At 28.5% G+C, this 25909-nt stretch overlaps 1 protein-coding gene across 3 annotated transcripts in view; it reads left to right on the top strand.

The window, feature by feature from the left end:
* The first annotated feature begins 1222 nt into the window (after nucleotides 1–1222).
* LOC107439400 (pre-mRNA-splicing factor SLU7) overlaps nucleotides 1223–25909 on the top strand; it is a 34952-nt gene continuing 10265 nt past the window's right edge. For 2 of the 3 annotated variants that reach the window (XM_071184388.1, XM_071184387.1), the window contains exons 1-13: nucleotides 1223–1706; nucleotides 3475–3622; nucleotides 6801–6881; nucleotides 9353–9517; nucleotides 10376–10450; nucleotides 14591–14719; nucleotides 14804–14901; nucleotides 16162–16229; nucleotides 20124–20320; nucleotides 22260–22364; nucleotides 22892–23002; nucleotides 23405–23488; nucleotides 25071–25265. In XM_071184388.1, coding sequence (XP_071040489.1) covers nucleotides 1555–1706; nucleotides 3475–3622; nucleotides 6801–6881; nucleotides 9353–9517; nucleotides 10376–10450; nucleotides 14591–14719; nucleotides 14804–14901; nucleotides 16162–16229; nucleotides 20124–20320; nucleotides 22260–22364; nucleotides 22892–23002; nucleotides 23405–23488; nucleotides 25071–25211 — 1554 coding nt within the window. In that variant the 5' untranslated portion in view covers nucleotides 1223–1554 and the 3' untranslated portion in view covers nucleotides 25212–25265. Of the gene's footprint in view, nucleotides 1707–3474; nucleotides 3623–6800; nucleotides 6882–9352; nucleotides 9518–10375; nucleotides 10451–14590; nucleotides 14720–14803; nucleotides 14902–16161; nucleotides 16230–20123; nucleotides 20321–22259; nucleotides 22365–22891; nucleotides 23003–23404; nucleotides 23489–25043; nucleotides 25266–25909 lie in introns of all 3 variants that reach the window. The other variant, XM_071184386.1, reaches the window with a different exon arrangement.

Genomic DNA, 25909 nt, shown 5'->3' with positions numbered 1-25909 from the left:
CAAAATACTGTTGACATAACTTTTCCAGCTGTCTGTCCACGCTTTAGAGTTGGTTCTTCTCGTGCAGTTCATTCGGCTGACCGTCGATTGGACTCCGGTGTGAAATTATGGAGCCATGTTTCACCCATTGTCACATATCAACGCATAAATTCAGGTTTATTACGATTAAACAGCTTTAAACACAGCCCAGAATCATCAATTCTTTGCTGTTTTTGGTCAATTGTGAGCTCGTGCGGCACCCACTTTGCCTAGAGCTTTCGCAGACCCAAATATCCATTCACGATATGTCCAACACGTTCCCTTGATATCTTTAGAGTCTCAGATATTTTGATCAACTTCACTTTACGGTAATCTAAAATTATTTTGTGGACTTTTTTTATGTTTTCGTCGGTAACAGCTTCTTTGGGGCGTCCACTGTGTGCATCGTCGTCGGTGCTCATTTCGCCTCGTTTAAACTTAGCAAACCACTTCTCAATGATTGATTTTCCGAATAATGCTTCTCGAGCCAAGCCTTGGCTTCAAGAGAATTTTTTTTCGCTAAAAAGCAATGCTTTATAAACACATGAAATTCATTTTTATCCATAGTTTTTAATCTAACAAAAGTTGCTTCACTAAAAATACTATATCTCACAAACTAATAGTCCGACAGCTGTCAAATTTATGCACGTGTCTTTCGAAGGTTAGAACTAACTAAAAATCATATTTATTTAATAATAGTAGCCCGTCAGCCTACGAACTTTTCAGCCCAACTGTTAATTGGCAATCATATTGGTTTCAAATTTTTTTTCATTATGGCACCACCTTTTTGTTTTTCCATGAGGTTCTATGCTTTCAAAATTTGAAGCCAAGGCTCTTTTTCTTAACCTTAACTCATTCAAATGTGTTGGCCGAAAAAAAAGCGAGAAATAATAACGAATTACAATTGAAGGCAAAACATTAGCAACCCTATAATGGTAATGTGTTATTCAGTTGTAGAGGAAATTTAAAAATAGATTCTATTCAGCACTGTTGATTTTTAGAGAATGATATAAATCTCCACATCCATACTGATGGGGAGATTTAATGATTAATTTATGATTTTTGATATAAATTATGATTAATAAATTTATGATTTTTGATCTAAACCATAATCTTTGTGAGAATTTGACGCATGAGACCGTTTGTAAATAGAATTTAGAACCCATTGAAAAAGTTAAATCGATGACGCATAAGGGACTAATTCAAATCTTAAATGGAAATTTGAAGTTGATCAGGCTTCAAATTAGTTAGGATTTTTAATTTGTCGCGCCAATTTAATAATAGAATAAAGTGCAAAGTGCCAAAAATATTCTTACGTAATATTTGAACGGTTTACCAACAGAGCACGTTAATCAAAGCATAGCCTGTACAAGAATAGGCAGTCTGAAGCGTACTCTTTAACACAAAATAAACCATGAGGTCCGTCCGTAAGTGATGTGATGACTGATGATGCTCAAATGAAGTTCCACGTGCCTTTGTTTACCAGAGCACTTAGTACATCTTTAATTTATTGAATTCTATAATTTTAGCAGAATAATGAATTCTGCCAGTAGATCGGTTTCGGAGAAACTCAATACAGATATCGATGATCCTAAAAAACGAAGTAGAGAAGATTGGCGTAAAGCAAAAAAGTTAGAAGAAGCCAGAAAAGCTGGTAATGCTCCTGCTGCTGTAGATGAAGATGGAAAGTAAGTGTAATTTTAATTAAATATGCATAGAGTTGAATTTTTTAGTGTTGCACATCATCTCCTGAAAAGTTTACTACTTGCTTCTGCTCAGAATCTTGTTGAATAGTATTCTTATTATTTCTTCAAATAGGTCCTTTAGCTGTTTCCTTTTTTTAATTGCCGGAATCTTGTATTTTATTGCCGGATTCTTGTATGTTATCGATCTCAAGGATATTTCATATCGTGATCTTTCTCGCTAGCTGCAATGGCCAAGGTCCTAAATGGATTTTGATATGGATGGCTCAAATGTATTTCTTTTAAAAGGCAAATTTGAAAGAAAAAAAGCTTTAACATGTTGAGGTTTGCCAGTGAATTTCTACGAGTTATACTCCTTTCAGTTGATCCTCTTCTGGGATCTTCTTATTTTAGTTCTCTCTGACCACTGTTGCTGGAAATCCCTATGACTTGGCAATTATTTTGGCACAGATCACGATATGGAAATTGACTGATAATCTCAATTAAAAAGCAGTTTGCTGACTCTTTTAAATAGTTACGAATTACACCACTTTTTTTCCCCATTTTCATATTGTTGTTTTAATTGCAGATTCAAGAAATTTTTTCCTCATTAAATTCTTCACATCAAAAGAATTATTATAATTTAAAGAGTTTTAAAAAAAGTGAACTACGGAATGCACATGTTTTAGCTAGACTATGGTTCAACAAGATGTGATTCTGTAATATTTAAAATAATTCTTTCTACTTTAATAAGTTTAAACAAGTCACAGTGTACTGTTCAATTTTTTTTTTAGTTAGGATTTTCATTATTTCTGATTTTTTTTTAATGTTTTCTCCTACTAAATGCGAGAAAAAGTGTGCAAATTTAACACACAAAACATTTCATTTCACTCTTAGAACCTGTAATCTTGTTATATGCGGGCTGTACTTTATTATGAATAACACCACACTTCTGTTTTCAAATACACATCAAGACGTGTGTTTCATGCATCAGATTTAAATTTGACTCCTTAAAAAATTTTCCAGAGACCGAAAATGCTCCTCCTAAAAGTTTTGTAAAAAATGTTAGTTTTTTTTCTTCTTGCCATTAAATAAAGAAAATTAGTCAATCTGTGTAACTACATAGTCATTATCACTCTGTTTTGACAGAGTGATAATGACTTCTTTCATGCATTCTGAAATTAGGAAATTATATTGCCTATTGCTCTAACATTTTCAATAATTGCAAAACATGATAAAATAAAGTCTTAAAGTCAGATTTAAAGCAATTAGATTATCTTTCCTCCGCCTTTTTATTGTCACCAATGAAGGTAGTATCCACTGTGTCATGAATTTCAAACATGCTATTAAGTAGAGAGATAAAAAACATGCATAAAAATTTAAATTCCTTTTATTTTAAAAACCTTAGTTTAATTAAATTGTAAATATGGAGAAAAATAAATTTAAAACATAGAGGAGTAATGTTTTTTGACTAAACATTAAAGCCATAATTCTGTTCTATTTTCTTTGTATAATTTATTTGTTAGTTAAGTAATATAGTCTGTAATTTATAAATGTGATATTTGTTTCGAAATTCACCCTTCTATTTAAAAATTCCCTCCTCAAAAATTAATATCAGAATAAAATTTCTCTCCAAAGCTTTTCCTTCATATAACATTGCTCCTGAGTATTCACTATTTTTATTGTTTTTAAGCAGTCATTGATAATTTTAACCTTTTTTTCATGTTTGTCATGTCAAATATTCAACTCTGGTTCTAAATATCTTTAATTTTAGGGACATTAATCCTCATCTACCAAAGTATATTTCTTCTGCTCCATGGTATTTTGGTGCAAAAACTGCAACTTTAAAACACCAAAGGCCCCAGCCTGATCGACGGAAAGATTTCAGTCAAATTAGTGATGAATATGTACGAGGATTGAAGGTAAGTACTCCTAGCATTATATTTAAAAAGAAAGGATTTTTTTTATTGAATTCAGATTTCACAAATTAGTAAATTTCTTCAGTATGTGCGATGTAATTATTTTCTTAAATTAAGCCACTTGAAAATTAATATATTATCTCTTGGTTACAGCTTTATATTTTATGAGCTATTTATGTGTCAGTGTTTTCACTACAGTGTGAGGACGCGAGAATCTCGCATATTTTTTTCTTTTCTCGCTTTAAAAAATGATTACCGCGAGAAATTCGAGCATTCTATAAATCAATTTCAAAATTAGCGAATTTCTCGCATTTTGGAAAAAGCTTCGAATTACGCCATTTAGAATAAAATCCGTTTCACTTTTCTTCCAGGATCTTTCATTATATTCAACATCTGCCCCGTTATCTAGCTTCACTATTTACCAGTATTGTTCAGAACCTTTTAGAACAACAGAACACAACCACGAAACCCCTTTCAGAACACATTTCTCTGCAACCAGGTGTTTACCGTAGGTTAGGTTTCTTCATGTAAGACGTTCAAATTTTTTATGTGCTAATGTAAGATGGACAAATACCTTGTAAAACCAAAATCTTCTATGATGATGCACCAAAAATATTCAATGCTTTAAAAAATAGAAGACGTTAAAAATGTATTATAATTAAAGAAATGATTTTTTTTTCAAGAGTTTTTGCATTTTTTTAGATTTTAGAAATATCACTAACTTTTTGAAAACTCACCCTGTTTCTGAGAAAGGGTGAGAAATTCTCATCCATTTTTTTTCTATGATGAAAACACTGTGTCTTGTATGTTTATATTATGTTTTTCACTTTATCAGTGATTTTTTTTTTTAAAATTCAAGACGATTTAAAGTTTTTTATTGAAAAAAAGCTGTGATTAAATATTTGAAAATATTAAATAATTAGGTTATATTACCAATTACCTTCTTTATACATGGTGCATATCGTTTTTAGAAAGTGCTTGCAAGAGCTTTTTTTTGTTTTTTAAAAGCCCTTAAAGGTGCTTTTTTCATTGGGTGTTTTTAAAAAGTGCTTAATTTTCCCTTTTCGAAAATGAGATTTTTTTCTTTACTATGTTAATTTTTGCCATGTATTATGCAAAAGTGTGCTTTTCACATTGTTCCATTATACGTTTTCACAATTCATTCAACCACAATCCATTAGTCCAGGGCGTATGAAAGCGCCAATCATTTTACATGTTTAATTAAATACTTGTGAGTCCGCATGTGCGTCTACTCAGCTGCTTTCAGTAAAACTATTGTGCAATTCTGTTGCATTTTGTATGATATTCTCAATTTCAGGCTTCACTTTCCACCCTCTGATATCGAACTGAAAAATCTTTTTATCATTTTTTAATGGCTAATGTAAACAAGAAAAAAGTACTTTGTCAGAGACTAGTTATTTTATCATGATCATGCAAAGTCTTTGAAAATTATTTGCATTTTGTTAATGTATATAATGCCTAAAAGTATTTTTCGTGTGCTTGAAAACTACTTAAAGGGTGCTTATTTTTTGTTGAAAGACTTTGCTACAACCCCTGTAATAAATAAATAAATTTTTTTTGAGATTTTAATTTATTTGTTTATAAACAAAATAAAAAAAATGAAAATACCATTAATTAATAATTTACAGGCGAATATCATTATAAACGTTGGTAGTCAAACATTTATCAGGGTGCGTAGCGTTTGTAAAAAGTACTTAAAGGTGCTTTTTGGGGTTTTTCGTTTTTAAAAGCTTTTAAAGGTGCTTTTTTCAGCTAGTGTTTTTAAAAAAGTGCTTTTTTTTCATCAGTGATATCTGGTGGATCCCATGCATTTCACGAAAAATGGGGTGTTTATTACTGAATCATACACGCAGACTTAATGTCATACCCACGTTATGGCTTGCGCACGCGTGTGCACTAGAAACCGAAACCCGAGTGCGCCAATTCGGATAGAGAATGTCAGATCCTTATTAAATGTTTTTCTTTTTAATTTATTTTAGCTTTCTTCTTGTTTATTTTATTTTACTTCTACATCTTTTTATGTAGGGGGTAAGGTTACTTTTGTTCTGAGTTCAGGGTCAAGTTGAATTCATTCGGATTGGACCAGTGATGTGGGAAAGTACTGATTGTATCGATTTACGTTCGTTTCTTTTTGGGTGAAAAATATTATTTTAACTTTATCCCGGCTGAATCAGACTGAAGAAAAAGAATGTGACACAATCCTATGGGTATTTTCTGACTTTCACAAACAAGTTGTCATACCTGACACAAGTACCTTCAAAAATTTTGACCATAAGAAAACATGATTAGATGATTTCAACATCCTTTATTTTAAGGGTGATAAATTTCCTAAGTTGTGGGAAATTATTAAGATGATTTTGAGTCTTTCTCATGGACAGGCGTCTGTGGAAAGAAGGTTCAGTGTGAACAAGAACATTGAAATTGAGAATTCCTATATTTCACAGAGAGAATTATTTATGATAATGTAAAAAAAAATGTGGGGGGATCCATAAAGTTGAAATGCGTGTTTCATGTCGCAGTGCACATGCTAAGTATAGAGTGTACCTAGAAGCCCAAAAGGCTAGAGAAAAGGAAAGTGAAAATAAAAGAAAATGAAAGAAAGAAGAAGAAATATTATGTATAAAAAAGAAAAGAATAGATTTAGAGAAAGATATAATAAGCCTGAACAATGAAGCAAGCGAGCTGGCTCACAAAAAAATGAAGATTTTTCGCTTTTGAAAAAATCTAATGCTATAAGAATTGATATTAATAAAAAGCAGAAAGAACTGTTGGATCTAGAAAAAAACAAATTATCAGATAAAAAATAATGTTCCTGTCTTTTAATTAACTATTTGTTGATAAGAAATAACATGAAAACTATATATGAAACTATATGGAAAATAAATATGCATTCTGTATGCTCATATCCTTTTTCGCATTTAAGTGAAATTGTTATTATAAATCTTTGTTTTATATGATTGAATCAATTGTAATTCATTTTAAAAGTAAAGCTAGCAAACTCCACATTGCTGAAAACTGGTAAATAACCTTTTTATTTTTTTATTATCTTGGAAAGAAAGGGTTTATTGTAGTGTAAGATCTAGTGTAGTTTAGGTTATATTGAAAAATAATTTTTTGATTTATAAAAAAAAGTTTCGAAATTTTTTAAAATTTTTTTTAGGGTTCCATTTGTGTCCACTACCGCCCTGGTGCATGTGAGAACTGTGGTGCAATGACACACAAGAAAAAAGATTGCTTAGAGGTACACTTACTAATTTTTTTATGTGAACTGTTTTCTTTAATTCCTTGCTATTGTTTATTCGTTATTGTATCAGAAATGTTATTTGTTTCTTCTTTGTAAACCATTTTACTCTTTGTGTAATTGATTTACAAAAATATAATACAATTATTTTACTTCGTCTGTCAACCTTGTGTAAAATTAATAGCTTTTTTTTACAAAGTTGTTCAGAATATATTTTTATGTTCTTGCTTCCATTCTGTAAAATCAATAAATACCAATGGAATACATTTATTTGAATTATTCCCCTTTCTCTTCAAAAAAGCGTATCAAATAAGGATAGTTCTTTTGTTCCTACCCAAAGAAAAATGTCAAATAAGGCTAGTTAAGTTATTTTTTACCTATCTATGTTATTTTATGCTTTAATAAAATGGTTCACAACTTTCAGCATGGAGGTTAGATGTCCTCCTTTAATAACCCTTTAGTGTCACAGTTAGTAAAGGGGTCACTGATTCTGCTGGAGCTGGTGGAGAGTTTGGTGCTGTCGGTTCAGTCATGACTGTAGCCTAATCAACCAGCTTATATAAATAACAAGGTGCACATTAAATCTGTCATTTCTTAGTGTCATCCCATCGGTTGTGGCGTGGAAGATAAGAGTTAAGGCTACCAGCTCACGTGCTGTCCACATTGACCAGTGTTAACATTTGCAGAAAGCTTCAAAGCTTTTTAAACAATTAAAAACTTCCGGTATTCACACTAATTGACAGAAAAAGAACAGCAAATCAATCGAAATGTTGAAGTTTTATTCTTTGCATTTAAATGAAAAGAGTGTGTGGAACTCAAAATTTCTATCTTTTCTTTTTACATAAATAAGCATGTTTTGCATTATTTTTAATTTGCATTGTAAATATTTATGCAAGAAATACATTATTATTTTTATTAAAAAATTAACATATTGTAAATAAATCTGTTTTCAAATTTTTTATTACTTTNACAATTAAAAGCTTCCGGTATTCACACTAATTTACAGAAAAAGAACAGCAAATCAATAGAAATGTTGAAGTTTTATTCTTTGCATTTAAATGAAAGGAGTGTGTGGAACTCAAAATTTCTTTCTTTTCTTTTTACATAAATAAACATGTTTTGCATTATTTTTAATTTACATTGTAAATATTTATGCAAGAAATACATTTATTATTTTTATTAAAAAATTAACATATTGTAAATAAATCTGTTTTCAAATTTTTTATTACTTTTCATACTTTTTCACGTGCTTATTTTAAGCTCATGTCCATCAAGTTCGTATCTTTTATTCTCAATGATTGATAATTTGAGATATGGTGAATCGAGGTTCTGCTGCAATAATAATGAAAATTTATATTTTCTGCAAAGAAATTTAAAAACCTGTCATAATTTACTTTTATTAAAAAAAACTAAATGTGCAAAATATCAATGTTTTTTCCGTTTAAAAACATACATGTGCTTAATCTTTTAATTGTAATGCCGAATTGCTATTAATTTTGATATTATTCTAAATAATTTTGCTGTTTCTTTTTCAATGGCCTTTTACTTTAAAATTTATTTAGACAGCCAAAATCAATAAGTATAATAGATGATTAATGAGATCTAAATCAATTAAGGTTTCAAAAATCATCACAGTGACGTTAAAAAAATGCCCTAACTCTTGGAATCCCTTTCACCCTTCCACAAAACCCTTGCGTTATAGAATAGTTAATTGACATAAATATTTAATTTAGTGCAACCACTAAAAAGAAAAATTTTCTATAGCCTACTTCTGAAAAAGATGTACCTTGCTTTAAGGCAAGACTTAATTACACCTAAATAAAATAAAAACTTTCACATTAAAAAAGATGATTAAAATCAAAGAACATTTTATGTTAGAATGCATATCGCCAAGTCTCTTGTTTTTTAATGAAGACTCCCATATATTCTCAAATTTCTCCGTATTTGTTGAAGAAATTTAAATTTTAAAAAAATTGCCGATAGAATATCTGCTGACGGCTAAAATACTTCTTTTATTCCTCAACAGATGGTGTTATTGCCAGTAATAAAGTTGAGTGTTAATAGTTTTAAGTAATTATAAAATGGTTTAAATTTTTTTTTTTTAACATTAGGATTTAAATACATATTTTTTACTTCACTAAATGTAAGTGCTTATATTATTTTCAATTTTGAATTTCTCTTTTTGACTTACATAATTATGCATGATGTATTGAAATACTTTACTCTTAGCCTAAAACATTTTGCTAAGTAAAATCTCTGTTATTTTATTTCTCCAGTGTTGGCAGGTATAAGAATGAACAACATACTAAAAAGAAATGCTGAATATTAAAAGTGTATACTTCAAAAAATTCCTATTTCAATTTAAAAAAATTCCTAATATGGTTATTTTTTAATTTTCAAATGATAGTAGCTATGGTACTTTTAGCTGCTCTATTTGTTTTCTATATTCTCAATTTTTAAATCATTTTCAGCTGCCCAGAAAAGTTGGTGCTAAATATTCGCAAAGTGATTTTGCACCAGATGAGACAGTACTTCCGAATCTCATGCTAGATTATGATGGTAAAAGGGACCGTTGGAGAGGTTATGACCCAAGCAACTACCACAATATTCTTGAGGAATTTTCTAAAATTGAAGAGGTAGTTTCTTAATGCAATATCATTTTTCTTGAATTAAAGGTTTTAGTATATATATATTTTTTAATCCTTATTAATCTGAAATAAAAAAGGATGAAAATAAGGAATTTTGATATCAGAATGTTATTCTAATACCTAAAGTTCAGTGAAAAGTACTTTTGAGTTTGATGTATTACAAATTATGAAAAAAATTTATGTTTCATTTTGGTTCAATTTATATCAATGAAAGTAGATATTTGCTGAACATTTCTCTCCTTATTCTATTTAAAAATCAGATAAAAAAAAGTTACATCTCATAGTAACAACAGCAAAGAAAAAAAAAATACTTGCATCTCACATCTTTTGTCTGCTATCTGCCTGAATCCTTTTACATAATAAGTTTGTTAAGTTTATTTTTGTTGCTTATTTTTAAAAGTATTTTTGTAGCATATTTTTTCATTATTTTCAATTTGAATAATAAGTAATTTGAATTAAATTTTATATGTATGAATGAGACAAGATTGAAAAATTATTAGAGATTGATAAGTTTATTGAAATTGGTAAATTCAAGATTGATAGATTTATGCCTTCAGTTATAAAAATAAAAGAAATTTAATGTAACTCACCTGAGAAAATTAAGAAAAAGACAGATTTTTTTTCTGTTTCTGAGTACTAGTGGCTATATATACCAATATTGCATATTTTATTTCATTGTTAAAAATGTCACATTTCATTTGTATTTAAGTTTTTTTTACATTTAGGTTTTTTGTGTTTACTGTTTCTCTAATTTTGTTAAAAATTATGTTGTTTAATTGTTAGGAACTATATTTCATTTTCTACATGCATATCTTTTTTCTTTCTAATTATTAATATGTTTTTTAGGCTAAGCGTCATTTAAAGGAAAAGAAACTAAAGCAAGATTTTTTATCTGATGAAACTAACTTAGCTAAAGAACAGGTATTATTTTGTTTTCATTTTTAACAAAATTTTAATTGTTTCCCCTTTTTATTTATATGATTCTATTTCAGCCAAACCCTGAAATGTTATTTCTAAAATTGTAATTTTAATATTGTAAATTGTAATTTTAATATAACTAGTAAAGTATAAAATATTTCTATGTCACAAAGTCAGAATTTCATTCCTGAAATTAAGTTTGAACTGTAAATTTGCAGTGTATTTTATCAAGTTTTATTTCATAATCCAAAGCTTTAAGTTGCTTTAAAGATTTTTTATATTATGATGTAATTTCTTTTTACAAGGTATTATCTGCATATAGTATAAATACAAGTATAAACATTGTGATGACAATTTATAAATATATACATATACCTTAAGAAAACAATTCTGTTGATCTGTGAGGGCGCTATTTGCTACTTTTTAAAGAAATTATTCATGCACTGTATATTAAAAAATTTTTTTTTTATGTAATTAGAGTCGCATCAATTTTTTATTCTATCTTTTCAATTATGTTAAAAATTCCTTAGTGCGACCATTCAATTAGTTCAAGACTACTAATGCTATCAGAACAATATTGGAAAGCATGAAGGATGCTTCAAATGCTATGAATGCTTCTTTTCAGATTTAAAAACAAACTGAAGAGAGAAGAAAAACAACAAAGCATTTATATATCTCTCTCTCTCTCTCTCTCTATATATATATATATATACATTGTTTATTTGTATCTCGACCTGCCCTATTTTAGGGCATACGAGAGTAGATACATTAAACATACGTAAAACACCATAATTTATATCAACAATAAGTATAAAATCAGATATGATGTGGAACAAACAGAATTATAACTATCTTTAAACATTAATCCACTAAATATGTATTATAGTTGTACAACATCTAATTAAAGCAAAAAAGAGAATAGAAGTACAATGACAAAAAAGGGCCATGAGTCCGTTATAATTAAAAATCTAAAAAATTTAAATGAAAGAACAATAGTTAAACAAATCATCAAAAATATCAAAAGTTTAAAAAATCAAGGTTAAAAAGTAGAGGAATGGTTGTGTAAATCAATATTAGTAGATGCCTGAAATAAAGGTTAAAAAGGATAAAATTATAGAATTACCTTAAAAATATGAAAACAGATAAAAACCATATAACTAAAAATTAAGAAGCCATTGTAAAAATAACTAAATCCAAGTATAAAATCAAAAATCCCTCAAAAGCAAGACCAAACCAAAGATTAAGAGACTAAAGTACAAGGAACGGCAGCACAATCTAAAATGAATATATATATATATATATAATGCAAAAGACAAAGTTGATAAAAGTGGAGAAAAATAGATGACATGAGTTTCAGATCCAGATCGGGGTCTATAGATATGACATCATGTCCTCTAGAGTGATTTTAATAATGGTTTTAATAATTTTTCTACAGGCCCGTTTAGAAAAGCATTGATGTTGATCAAGATTAAAGAAATGAGTTTGACGGAGCGTTTGGAAGTGGGGACAATGTTTGATTAAGTGATCTATGGTTTGGATTTCCCCACAATATCTGCAATTTGGGTTTTTTCTAAACATTTTTTGTTGGAAAACACCAAACACTCTGTGTCCTGTTAAGAATTGATTAAGATAAAAGCTGGCCTGTAATCTATTAGTACCTGGGTCTTTAAAAAAACTGAAAGCTTGTTGACCCTCTCTGAACCATGCCATTCAGATCTCCAGCACTTCATAATTTTATCTCTAATAATTGTCGTAATTTGTTTTTTGAAACTCGGGACTTCAATATCCACCTGGCAGAGATCGACGGCCAATTTTGCAGCCTGATCCGCCTCCTCGTTACCAATAATACCGACATGTGCTTTGACGCAGTGACAGTTGATGTTTGGTCGCCACAATCTTTTTATATATTCGACATAGCAATGTCTGGATTTGGGGTCGCTTAAGGCTTGTAACAAGAAGAGCAAATCAGTAAAGACAGTGGCATCAGGATAATTGCTATTTGCTAGCCAAATAACAGCATCACGAATGGCCATCAACTCCGCCAGGAAGACACTACCGTTGTCTGAAATCCGATTGGAGGCCGTGGTCACTGTGGTACCATCACTCTTGTCAACAATTCCATACCCTGTCCTATTGTTAATATGTTTACCCTGAGCAGTATCCTCAGCGACCTCCATTTTTGACCCATCGGTAAAAATCTCTATACATTTATTGTTAGGTAAATGCCTACCCCAGGGCACAATGATGTAATTTGATGGATGATCAATATCTGGAAGAGATGGGAGCTGAATTGAGGTTAGATGTGTATCAATAATTGGATTTAAGTCGTTTAACCTCCAGTTCCAGATTGATCGTTTAAAATAAATATCTTCTTAAATTTTGATGTGGATAGGAACTACCTCCGCCAGTATCTGGAGTGCCTCAGAGCTGGTAGTCGAATAAGATTTAGTTACACACCTGCCAACTTTTAATTCTTTCAAGGATGATTTTCCTCAGTGGTAGTAATATGGAATTCGAATTACAATTATAGGCATAGTCATACACTGTATTTTGAACAAGCATATGCGGACTACAAAACCAGTATTACATATTAATATATATGCTTAATTTTTTTGAAAATAGTGGTGGATCAAAAAGATTATAAAATAAGTTTATAAATGCTAGGAATGTATAGAAAGCATACATTTTACTACCACTTTAAATATAGAAATAAAATTTTACGCCAAATGCGTAAAAGTTGGCAGGTATGTAGTTATGATGATCAATGAGGATCCCTGGATTGATCTTAACTTATCGTTGATTTTCTTGATATTTTTGTACCAGACACTGGCTGCGTAGAATATAATTCGTTCAGTTGCCCTGAGGTAGATAATTTTGAGAATGGTAGGTTTGAGGCCTCAAGTCGCTCTGGCCACCCTTTTAATTGCATTGTTAAAATTTCCGACCCTGTCCTTGACCTGGTTCAAATGTGGAATCTAGGTCAGTCCCGGGTCGAGAACTACTCCTAAGAATTTTAATTTCTGCACTAGCTTAATACAATGGGAATGATTGGCGCTCATTTTAATGTTCGGGTGACGTCCTATTTTATTACTTTTAGGGAATGTCTTGTGACATTGGGTCTTTGTGACACTAAAGTTAAGTTTATTATCCCTAGCCCAATCGGACAAATTTGATAGACAGTGGGTGGCCAGTTTGTGAAACCTATATAGGATAGGATGTCTCAAGAGCAGGAGGATGTCATCAGCGAACACAATAATTTTGGCGTCGTTCATATTAAAATCGACAAAGTCACTGAAGTCAATATTGTCAAAAAGGTTATAAACAGAGTTAATATAAATGAGTCAAAGCACCGGCCCCAGTGAGGATCCCTGTGGAACACCCAAAGAAATATTGTGATTAAAAACACAATATTCCTAATTCATCAATATAACTAACATCTCTATTGTTGAGAAAACTGTTAATAATAGAACTCAAATTATCAAAAAGGTCAAGCTTATCAATGTTTGTTTTCAAAATGTCTCAATTAGCATTGTTGAAAGCACTGTCAATGTCCAGCCACTCCGATAGAATGTTTCTTATTAGTCTTTGTCTCTTCTATATATTTATATATACCATGTAGTTGCAGGAAAGAGAGTAGATAATTAAAGCATAGGTGATGGGTAGGCATTTAGGCAACAGAAAAGCTCCTTTTCTCTTTCTCACACATGAAAGAACTCAACTTCATATCTAAACACCTTTGATGTCTTTCATGTAATAAAGAAGAGTTTGATGGAAAAAGACGTTCTCCTCCAAGAAGTTGTTTAGTAAATATTATACTTAATCGATTATGATTGATGCAATAATTTAAATATGAAGTTTTTGTTTTGAAAAAAAATTATTTAACTGGTAATTTAGATATCGGAATTTGAATGCTACATATATGTAGTACAACTCATGTAATATATGCAGTATTTTATTAATATTAATATGATAATTTTTGTTTTTCATTAATAAGAACGAAATATAATTTCTAATTTGTAAATATAGTTGTTTTGTTTTCACAAATGTTAATGACTCTGAGAGCGACCAAGAATCAGTACTGAAAAAATGGTTTTTCATATTTTACGAAGTTTTTTTGCTGATAATTTTTTCTTATTTTTGTAGATAAGAAAAATTGATATAGATGATGATGAGGAGAAGTATACAGGCAATGCTGATATGCCAGGTACGAAAGTAGACAGCAAACAAAGAATTACGGTCAGAAATCTTAGAATTCGAGAAGATACTGCTAAAGTAACTACAAAATCGTAATTTTTTTAAAAAAATTATTTCTACGATTTCTTACGCTAAAAATACTAAGTTTTTGTTGTTTTTCAGTATCTCCGAAATCTAGATCCTAACTCTGCATATTATGATCCCAAGACGAGAGCGATGAGAGAGAATCCTTACAAAAACACTAGAAAAGATGCTACAGAGTAAGATAAGCTTTTTTTTTTATTTATTTTTTTATAGATTTCTTCTAAACAATGTTTTTGTTTAAATTCTATTCAGGGTATCTGCACACCTGGAAAGTCATGAATTTTCAGTATGTAACAAAATTTGTTTTGAAATGTCATGATTTTTACTTTTTTTTTTAAAAAAAATTATAGATTTAGGTTGTCAAAATTCTAATATTTAAAATGGAAAATTTCAAGGTGTTCCGAATATCTGAATTTTTAACGAAATCCCTACTCAGAGTCATACTTAATAAAATATAAAATGTTTATTCATGTTCTTTAAAAACTATGGTGCTCTTTCAGAAGATGAAGGAAAAAACATCATCTAGAGTGAATTATCTTTTAAACTTCTGTCATTTGAGAGTTGTTACTTTTTATTTTCTCAATTTAAAATTCTAGCTGAAGCAAAACAGTCATTGTCGAATTTTTCTTATTTCAAAATAAGTACAGAAAAATCAGAAGTATTTTTTTCCTTTCCGATGAACTAGAAAAGTATGTTTAGAATGTAATTCCCCCCCAAAAAGCGGGAAAAAATTTGCTTTTGTATATTTTCCCCAGCTATTTTATTGCTTCAACTCTTTCTTTACTCTGTTTTTTAAATTTAAAATAAATATGAAGATGCAGAGTATAACAGTTTTGGTTATACGTTTCGTTTCCATTGATGTTATTATAATGCTTTTTTAAATTTATTGTTTGTTTGTGGGAGAAAATAGTAACTTTGTTGAGTCATAACAAATTCTTAGAATTAGTCATGGATTTGAAAATCTAAAATGTAGCAGATACTCAGCGGATATCAAAACAAGCTAACAAAGTGAATAAAAAAATAATTATTTATTATTGTTTATTTCAATAATGTGTTTAAAAAAATTTGAATTTCAAGGTATGCAAAATATGACACCATTTTAATCTGTGTAGTTTATTTGTCAGCTTTTAGAATTTTCTAATTTAACTTTTATTATTATTGAAACCGATATGAAAATCTCTTTTTATCATAATTATGAAAAGCATTGACCTGTAAATACTAATCTAGACATTCTGTCTCATAATGATATGAGTTCAAACAATTGTGAGAACTTAAATTAATTTTTTAACTAAATTTTGAGATTTTTTCATGATTTAATCCAATGCATCTAAACCATTTTTTTAAAAATAATTATGATGTTTATTTTCTTTTCCCATTGTTTCTTTATTATTCATATGATAAAATAAGTGACTAAAAATATGTTCTTGATTTATTAGGTTAGCTTATGCTGGTGATAACTTAGTTCGTTATACAGGAGATACTTCAAAGCATAGTCAGACACAATGTAGGTATAAATTTATCTATTAGCTCTCAATTTTTCTTTTATGCAAAATAACTCTTTAAACTTTTTCTAATCAATGGTCTTAAAAACTGATAGTTATGTATAAAACTAATTGTTATGCATAAGGCTCAAATAGACAACACCAGGAATAACTTTTGATCCAATGATTTAATTATCACATACTAGAGCTCAATCTTAATGGCTTAAGCCAGTATTTCCGAAAGTGTGGTACGCGTACCACAAGGGGTACGGGAACAGTTTATTGGGGGTTTGGTTCTTATGCGAAATATTTTGTAACAAGCGAAAATTTCAAAAAATTTGATTTAAAAACAGAGCTAGAAATGAAAGTTTACGATTACGTATTTTTCAGTTGGCTATTTTTTGCAGAGTTAACAGATAATAATTGGTGGTGTCAACAGTCAGTTTTGATTTTTAACTTTAGTGGAATTTTTTATAGTAATAAATACATTCATTTTTTTTGTATTAGTGGTACACAGCGTTACGGAAAATTTAGAAAGGGTACACATAAGTCATAAGTTTGGGAAACACTGGCTTAAGCTGTTAATTTTTAAGTATGTCAGTTTGTTAGCACAGAGTGCTATTTCAAATTTTAAAAAATCAGGCACAAAAACCCACTTTCTCTCAATAAACATTCCTTTTTTTTCCCTGACAAATTGTAATTTTTGTTTTTAAAAATATAAGTGATATCTGAAAATATGGTCCCAATAGTTTAGTCTTTAGAAGCTGTTTAAAGCTTGGAATTTTTTGATGATAAGTTCATTAATTGCTATATTTCTGAAACTAGTGAAACAAAACATTTTTTACGCAATTATAAAACTTAATAACCCTATGATAACTTCATGTAACAAAACATTTTGAATAATTTTTTATAATTTAATAATCTATTTATAAAGTATACAAACTTTTACATCATTTTAAATAATGTTAATATTTAAATGATAAAATACGAAATTGGAACAAATTTGATTAAAATAGTTTCTAAATTATCAAAATTTAGAAAACATTAAACCTTGATTTCAATGATTCCAACTTTGTTTCATTTCGACCTTCGTTTGTCTATTCGACCAAAAATCACTCAAACTTATCGGCTTATATCATAATCAAAATAGAAAAAATAAGTTTTGCACATGTTATAAAAATAATGTTTTTAATAAGATTAATTGTGACAATTTTTATTTTCTTTCTTAAGATAATAATTTCATGCTTTTTTTTTTTATTTTTTTTAATGACTACATAACTTGCTTTATTTTGCAGCTTATGAACTTCAATCCTAAATGTACTATTATATTAGAAATATTTTTGTTCAAAAAATATTTTTATCAAAGGGCAAAAGTTATTGTTTTTTTTACACTTGAATTGTTTCAGCATCATAGTTATTATTTATTTGTTTTTTCTAAAAAATATATTTTTGAAGTAGAATAAGAGTTTGACCAAAAGTTGTAGATTTTTGTAATTCAAGTAATGTTTTTATATACATATACAGTCATTTCTCAATATTATGAATTTAATAAGAGATACTAAAAACTTCATGATATCAAGCATATATATATGTATAACACCTGAATATTTTAATCGAATGTAATTTTTTTAAACTATTTAGTCAAAATAATGACTATATTATATTTACAACAAATATAAAAAGTATGTGGTCATCATTTCTAGCACTTCATTATAAGTTGATTTAACGTTTGCTTTGACAAAAAAATGTAAAATTTATTTAAATGTTTAATAATTAAGTGCTTAAAAATTGTTTTTAACAATAACAAGAATAGACGGTACACATTTCTTAAATAAGGAAAATAGTGAAAAAATTCTGATATAATATTGAATAAATATCAACTATATAATATAAATGAAAATTATTGCGGAATTGCTATGAAAAATTAAAAAGAATTATTATAAAATCTATCTGATAAGATTGTGTTTCGTTGCATATTCAATAAAAAAAAATTCGTGTTTCCTGTTGAAAATTTGACAAGAATTTAGTAAGAAAATTTACAATTTTCATCGAATTTTAATGACCTAAGTATTTTTATCCCCTTCCCCCCCAAAAAAATTTAAAATTAAAAGAAAACTAAATTTGAAAAAAATTATTAACGTATTTAAAAAAAAAAAAAAATTATTCTCTATTCAAAACCGTTTTTTAAATTAAAAATCAAATATATACATAAAGAAATTCTGTAGTATTAAATCAAAAATTTTTAGTGGTTCTTTAAAAGCAGGGAAATTTTGTAAAATTGTAACTTTTGGCTCTTTCATTTCAAAAGGTTGCCGACCCCTGGTCTAGGGTAACTACATAAGTACCAGTTTCTTTTAAATTTATTAAATTAATAGAACTTTCCTAAAATTCAGAAAAACATTTTAAATTCTTCAGAAATCAGTAAATAAAATTTATGATCATCAACGTTATGTTGTGAAATCGAGATTCATATAAAATGATTTTTTTACTCCTAGCTACATAACAAATGCATAGGTTTTTTTTGTGTGTGTGTGTGCTATTGAAAAGTGCATAAAATCAAAATTCATTATATAAAGAATCCAGATACCTATTTGTAATATCAAGGTCCCTAACACTGTATAACAAATACCTCTAAAGGAATTTAATTTTTTTGTGATATTAAAAAGTTCATGGTATCAAAATTTGTCACATTAGAAAGAAATCCTTTTTCTTTTGACTAGAAGGTTGGAGTCCCACTTGACCATGTGGGGACATTATAGGATTGTAGGTTATGTGTTTGAGATGGGCTCGGGCTCAAACCCGGCTTGACACAGACTCGAGCTCCTTTGCTGAAAAAAGGTTTCGGGTAAACTTGTACTCACAATAAAATTTTCATAAACTTTCTTACTACTTTTGAAAAAATATTTGGTTCAGGTATCAAGCTTAAAAAGCGTAAAATTTATTAATCAATTTTGATAAGAAAGTTTTAGTGACCAATTTTCTTGTTTAGGCATAAAAGGCCGAGTGGTGAGACCCCAAAATTTGGCTTTTATCCAACATATGCACTGAACTCTCGCTGCTATGATATGCAAAACAATAACTCCCTCTATTACAATAATGTTTTGTGATCCCGACAAACTTGCATATGAATTAATGTTATCCTCCTCTCGATATTGCGATATTATCTGAAGCAATGAACCCCTGTAAAACAATTTTTTTTCCAAATTTCATCCTTATTTATTATTATTGGTTTACAAATAATGTAAAAAATCTTATTTTATCATATTTTGCCTCTTTTTTTCCTCCAATCTTTTCTGAGAAGAGAATACTCACTGCTGATTATGTGCTTATCTTATTTCTTTTCACCGCAGTGAATGGCTTTTGTATTCAGATTTCAATATCCCATCCTTGACATAGACCACCCCAAGACCTTCCATTTTTAGAATTGCCTCCCTTGTCTCTCAAAAAGTCACTCATTTCATATTAAACCATAATTAACACTCAGCTAATTAAATATTTATATAATACTTAAATAGATTCATAGTAAATACATATATAACATTATAATTAAAAAAAATCTTATTTTGTCCCTAAAGTATGTATGCCTTAGATATAATAATATATCCCTGTAGTATGGTATACTACATATTAAGTAAAATCAATTGTTAATTCTAATTTAATTATCTAATCATCTAATTTATTTAATCATCATCATTCATCTAATTTAATAATCATTTGNAATATATCCCTCTACAACAATATATTTATTTGGTCCCTCAAATACTGTTGTAGCAAAGTTTTACTGTATTTTGGGTTTGGGCTTTAAGTAATCCTATTTATTCCGGGCCTCCAGGCGGTCACCCGAACTGATCTTATGTAAATCTCTAATGTAAGTGGTGTTAATTGATATAAATTAATAAGGAATATTTATTTCACAGCTTTTGCCTGGCAAGCCTATGAAAAGGGTGTAGAGGTGAACTTACTGGCAGAGCCCACAAAAGCAGAACTTCTTCATCAAGAATTCAAAGTCAAGAAGGGAGAAGTGAAGGACAACATTAAGAAAAGCATTATTGATACTTATGGGGGAGAAGAGTATTTGGAAGCTCTCCCGAAACAGTTGATATTCTCTCAATCTGTAAGAAATACTCTACTAAACATGTACAGGGTGTCTGAAAAGTGTTGTAAACCGTCAACTACCTGAAGAAATATGAATTATATTTTGAACTATTTTCAAACAATGTATTTAATGACATCAAAATAGTTTTTCCAACTTCAACCCATTTTTTAATTTTTTTTTTATAACAGTTGACAAGCAGTCAATCCAATTTTGAAAATGAAACATACTTGTTTTCAGTTCTTGTGTAAATGAAGTGTTAAGAAAATATCTTAATTAAATAAGACCTCGCTTGATTTTTTTCTGTTCAAAATTAATTACTTTAAGTTACTCATTAAGATAAATTTTTAGTAAATTGCTTTTATGCTTAGATAAAAAATTATGAAACTTATGCAATACAGAACCCGTTATCCGGAATTCGGAAAATCAAAAAACCGGAACAAAATTCGATAAATCCCCCCCACTCCTTTTTTTTCCCCCTCCTCATAATATTTTAGGATTTTCCTTTCTTTTTTGAAAGATGTTTACCTTACCATCATTTTGGAAATAATCATTAGTGTATTACTTCATCGTTTTTTCTTCTTTTTAAGATCATTTCCGATTTTTTAAAAAATTTTTAGTTGGGTTTAACAATAAAAAAAAGCGACTTTTTGTAGCTATTCAGAAAACCGGAAAAATCAGTTATCCGGAATAGCGACGGACCCGATCGTTCCGGATAATCGGTTCCCTACTGTATTTTACTATTAAAGCAAAGATGCCAACTGCTCCGGACATGCCAAATTGATTTAAAAAAGCGGTAAGTAACAACAAACTAGGATTTTGCAAATATTTTACTATTTTTGCTTGCTTTCTTAAAGGTATAGCAGACTTTAATTATGGTAAAGTGGTAAATTATATAAGCCTATGAATTATTTAGAAATAGTGCTGGATTAAAATATACTAAATTTAATTTATTAAAACGAGAATCACAATTGATAAACTACCACTTTAAAATATTTATTTGCTGTCCGGAGCAAGTTGTCATCTCTGTTAAAGAGTGATTTTAAATATTCTTTCCTATTTACCGTTTCTCTATAGGATGATTTTNTATTATGGTAAAGTACTAATTTAACTATGGTAAACTACTTAATTATGGTAAAGTACTAAATTTAATTTATTAAAACGAGAATCACAATTGATAAATTACCACTTTAAAATATTTATTTGCTGTCCGGAGCAAGTTGTCATCTCTGTTAAAGAGTGATTTTAAATATTCTTTCCTATTTACCGTTTCTCTATAGGATGATTTTGCACTAATGCATTAAAAAATATATCTATGTATCTCATATCAAATTAACGGTAATTAAATACATTTTATAAATATTAAGTTTGTTTTATTAAAATAAGAATGTAAATTCTTTAAATAGCATGAAATGTGAAAAAATTTAATTTAATAGTTGCAGACATGACAAATGAAAAAAAAAAAAATTTTTTTTTTGCCATTGTAGCATTAATACTTGTAATTAAAAATGGTATTTTAAGACATGTATTTTGTTTGCATAGTTAAAGAATAAAAACATTGCATTTTTACTTTTAGTATTTAAATATGTTTATAAGAGGACATGCTTGCTTTTTAATGTGTTTTTAAAATTTTATTGCAACAAAGCAGTTAACGAATGTATTTTCTTAAAAAATAAATTTAGTTTATTTACTATGTTGTATAAATATGCTTTAATTAAAAAGTTTTTTTTTATTTCAGAATTTTTAAATTTTTTTATTATTTTGGTCATGTTTTTAATGTTGCAGACATAACAAGTTGCAAAATACAATTTCATTAGCCTGTTATAAACTTGTAGCAAATAGATTTATGTTTGAGAAATTAGGTTTTTCATGAAGAATTTATTAATTACTATTATTTAAGAATATCATTATTATGGTAATGACCAATATTTTGTTATTTTAATCATAATTTCTTCTCTAGGAAGACTATGTGGAGTACTCAAGGCAAGGAAATGTTATTAAAGGAGACGAAAAACCTGTCATCCGATCTAAATATGAAGAAGATGTTCACGTTAATAATCATACTGTAAGTAATTTACATTCAAACTTTTGTTTTTATGTAAATTATTAACCTAAACATATGGCATATTGCAGGTTTTTCAGATTGAACCCACTTGATAGAACCTATCTTTGTACCCACTAAGTGTTTTTTTTTTTTTTCACTTTATAATTTTTAAAAAATTATTATTATTTTAACTAATAAACTAAACTAAATACATGCAAAAAAATAAACTACATAATTAAAAATTTTGCTCTTTATTAAAAATATTTTGACACAAAAAGTGGAATTTGATATATTGTACCAAACACATGATGATAATTTATGGGAGCATGTTATTTAGCATAGCTGTTAATTTTGCTGATTACTCCCAATTACGCCAAGAGTTACAAAATATTTAAATAAACCTTTTTTAAGTTAGCTTTGCATTTTTGTCAATTTTTGGCTAAATAAATCAATAATTACAAACACCTAGAAGTTCTATAACAGTGATCGATTATATTTAAATTACAAGTTTGAAATTCTTTAATAACTATTTTTTTAATGGCTTTCAGGCTGTTTTTGGATCCTATTGGCAAGATATGCAGTGGGGTTACAAGTGTTGCCATTCTTTTATTAAGAATTCTTATTGCACTGGACTTGCAGGGAAAGAAGCTTTTCAAGAAGTGAGTCTTAATTTTATCTTATCCGTATAATTGAACTTTTGTTTATATAGTATACATTTGTAACTAAATAAAATAATTCTCTCTTTTATAAATTAATTTGAAACTAAGAACAGTATTTTTTGCATAACTGTTACATCCGTAATATATTACTAAAAGTTTTTGAATTGCTTTGTTGAACAAAATATTAAATTTTCATAATCATCAAGATGGTCTGTAATTATTTCAGAAAAACTAATTACATAACAAAGAAATAAAAAATTGAAATAATTTATTACATAATTCCTTAAAAATTGTTTTTATAATTTCTGAATTCACTGGCCACAGTGGGCTGGTACATAAATGTTTTATTTTTAGCCTTCATTTATTTGTGAATGTTTTCGAAACATGCAGTCTATGTTTCAGGTATCATCTATATCTTTGTTGACAGAAAAGTTGGCCAAACGAGCCGCAAGTAATCTAGAACCAGCGGAAGATTTGGCTCAAGAGGTAATTTCTTCATCTCAGCATTCTCCATATTCCCTGTTACTCAGGGAAATATTACTCATATATATTATATATATATTTAGAAGGAAAAAAAATTAAAACAGCTATGCACAATCATTTTTACACAAGAACTAGAAAATACCGTGTTTTTGGCCAAATTAAGTATCATTAGGCATTAGTTGCAAAGAAGTATATTCTTTATTTGAAAGTAATATGAATTATTAACATTTTTAACTAAATTTTTTACTTGGCTGTGGTTGAAAATAATATTTAATGTAAATAAATATAACTAAAAGTTACAAAGAAAATTATCTACGCATATTTATTGGTAAAAAAATTTTTAAAAATTCCCTTGCACCAAATATTTAACTATTCAAAGAGAGAAATGTGTAGCCCAAATGGATATGTTTGCAAAAGAGTTGTATAATGTGTTAAATGAATTTGACTCTTAACTTGAAGTTTTGGCGCTGTTGTTACCATTCTACCTGCGCTTTTATTGTGAGATACAAGCAAATAGCGATATTTCGTAAACTTGAATCAAGTCATTGTAAAGCGATTAGTTTCAATCCTGTTTCATCTTGAATTGTATGGTTTTAAGTATAATTATGTTTTGTATTTAAAATGAGTGGTGGATCCAAGAAACAATATTCTCAATCATTTTGGGGAAATTATATTATAGATTTTCTGTACATTCTTGAAGAGATTTTTTCAACTTTTGAATCAAGTCAGAAAACAAATTCCCATTGCTAATATTATAAACACTGTATCAGATTAATTTCTTGGTTGTAACTGGAATTTTAAAATTATAATGTCCTATCCACTCATCTTTTTTATTTGTACAAATTTATATCAAATTAGGTGCAGCGATAGCGGAGTACTGTAAAGTCAAAACAAAAGGGTTACAATCTGAGAATTGTTTGATCAGTAATTTACTGTTAAAGGAAGAAAAAAAATTTTGCTTTTTCTTCCATTCATATTTTTATTTAAGACATTTGAAACATCAATTTTGGCCTGCAGTTTATAGGCTGAGTATTCCTGAATTAAAAATGATTCGTTGAATCATTCCTAAAAAAAAGCTTTCACCCAGATCAAAAGCAATTTTTTTGAGCTTAAGGTTTACTTTGCAGTCCTTATTTATATTGAAGATCTTTACCAATATCAAACTCTATAACGAAGAATTTTGATTTGATCCTTGGTAACAGCTTGTAACTACATTCTCACAATCATTCTGTTTGTTACAAATGGAGACTAAACATCCGCGACCCCTGTCTAACAATAGGCAGTTTCGGCAGTAAGTTTTTTATTTTATGAAAGTTTTATTTACTATCCTTTTGTAGTAGCCTTTTAGTTGTTGTAGAGTTACATTTTTATTATCTTTGACGCGACAATAAATATATTAGTTCTTTTTTAAATTATTTTTTTTCAAATAAGGAATAATAAGTTCATAAGCAAAACTTGTAGTCAATATTTAGGCAGTTAATCAATTCAAAAATCTAAATAAAAATAGCCTGTTTGTTATGTTATTGTGGTTCAAAAACCTTATTTTTATATCATACAGTGTTTCAAAGCTCTAATCGTTTTTAAGGATCAAATTAAGAAAAAGAAGCACAAGAAAGATAAGAAGAAAAAAAAGAAGCACTATTCTTCGAGCAGCGAAGGTGATTCTGAAGCAGAGAAAGTAAAGAAATTGAAAAAGGTTTGTATCTTATATAATTTAATTATATGATTTTATTCTGCTTTTTAACAAAGGATGTTAATGTTTGACATACTGTAAAATATAGTATTTTTTTTATACTAACAAGTTAAGATTAAAAGCATCTAAACATGAGCCTTTTAATTTTTTTTCTTTATATGTTGACATGAAGTGTCATAGATTGAATTGATTTTGCTTAGTGTTCTAATTTTTAAGGCACTTGATATTGTTCTTACAAAAACTAAATTAACTGTTGCAATCTAAAATCAACTTATTATGTACCTTATGTATTTTGTTGTGGCCACTAAAGCCTATTTTTTCCAGCAGTTTTCCTAAAAGTTAGTACATTTGTAAATTAGTTTTGTATCTCAAGTCTCACAATCCCTATTTAAAATTTCAAAGTTAAAAGGCCTTACTATGAAAACTACACTTGAGAAAATTTATCGAACTGTGTTTTTGAAACTGTATATAACTGGTAAATTAAAACTTATTTTTAAAAATGTAATTTAGATTATGATTAGGTCAAGATGTCATTTATAAATTTAGTGAAATTTCGACAATTCAGCTGCACATTCTGTGGCAAAGTTTGCTATCCATGTCTCTTATAATTATATTAATAATTTTTTGAATTAGAATAATTTTTTTTTCTGATTAAAGCTTAGTTATTACATGAATTACATTATTACATGAAAGATTGAAAATTTTCAAATGCCATATTTTCAGCCCTTTTG

This window comes from Parasteatoda tepidariorum, chromosome 8 (genome assembly GCF_043381705.1).
Source record: "Parasteatoda tepidariorum isolate YZ-2023 chromosome 8, CAS_Ptep_4.0, whole genome shotgun sequence".
In the NCBI taxonomy this organism is placed as follows: domain Eukaryota; kingdom Metazoa; phylum Arthropoda; class Arachnida; order Araneae; family Theridiidae; genus Parasteatoda; species Parasteatoda tepidariorum.
Note: the sequence above shows the minus strand (reverse complement) of the source record. Positions and strands in the feature narration are given on the sequence as shown.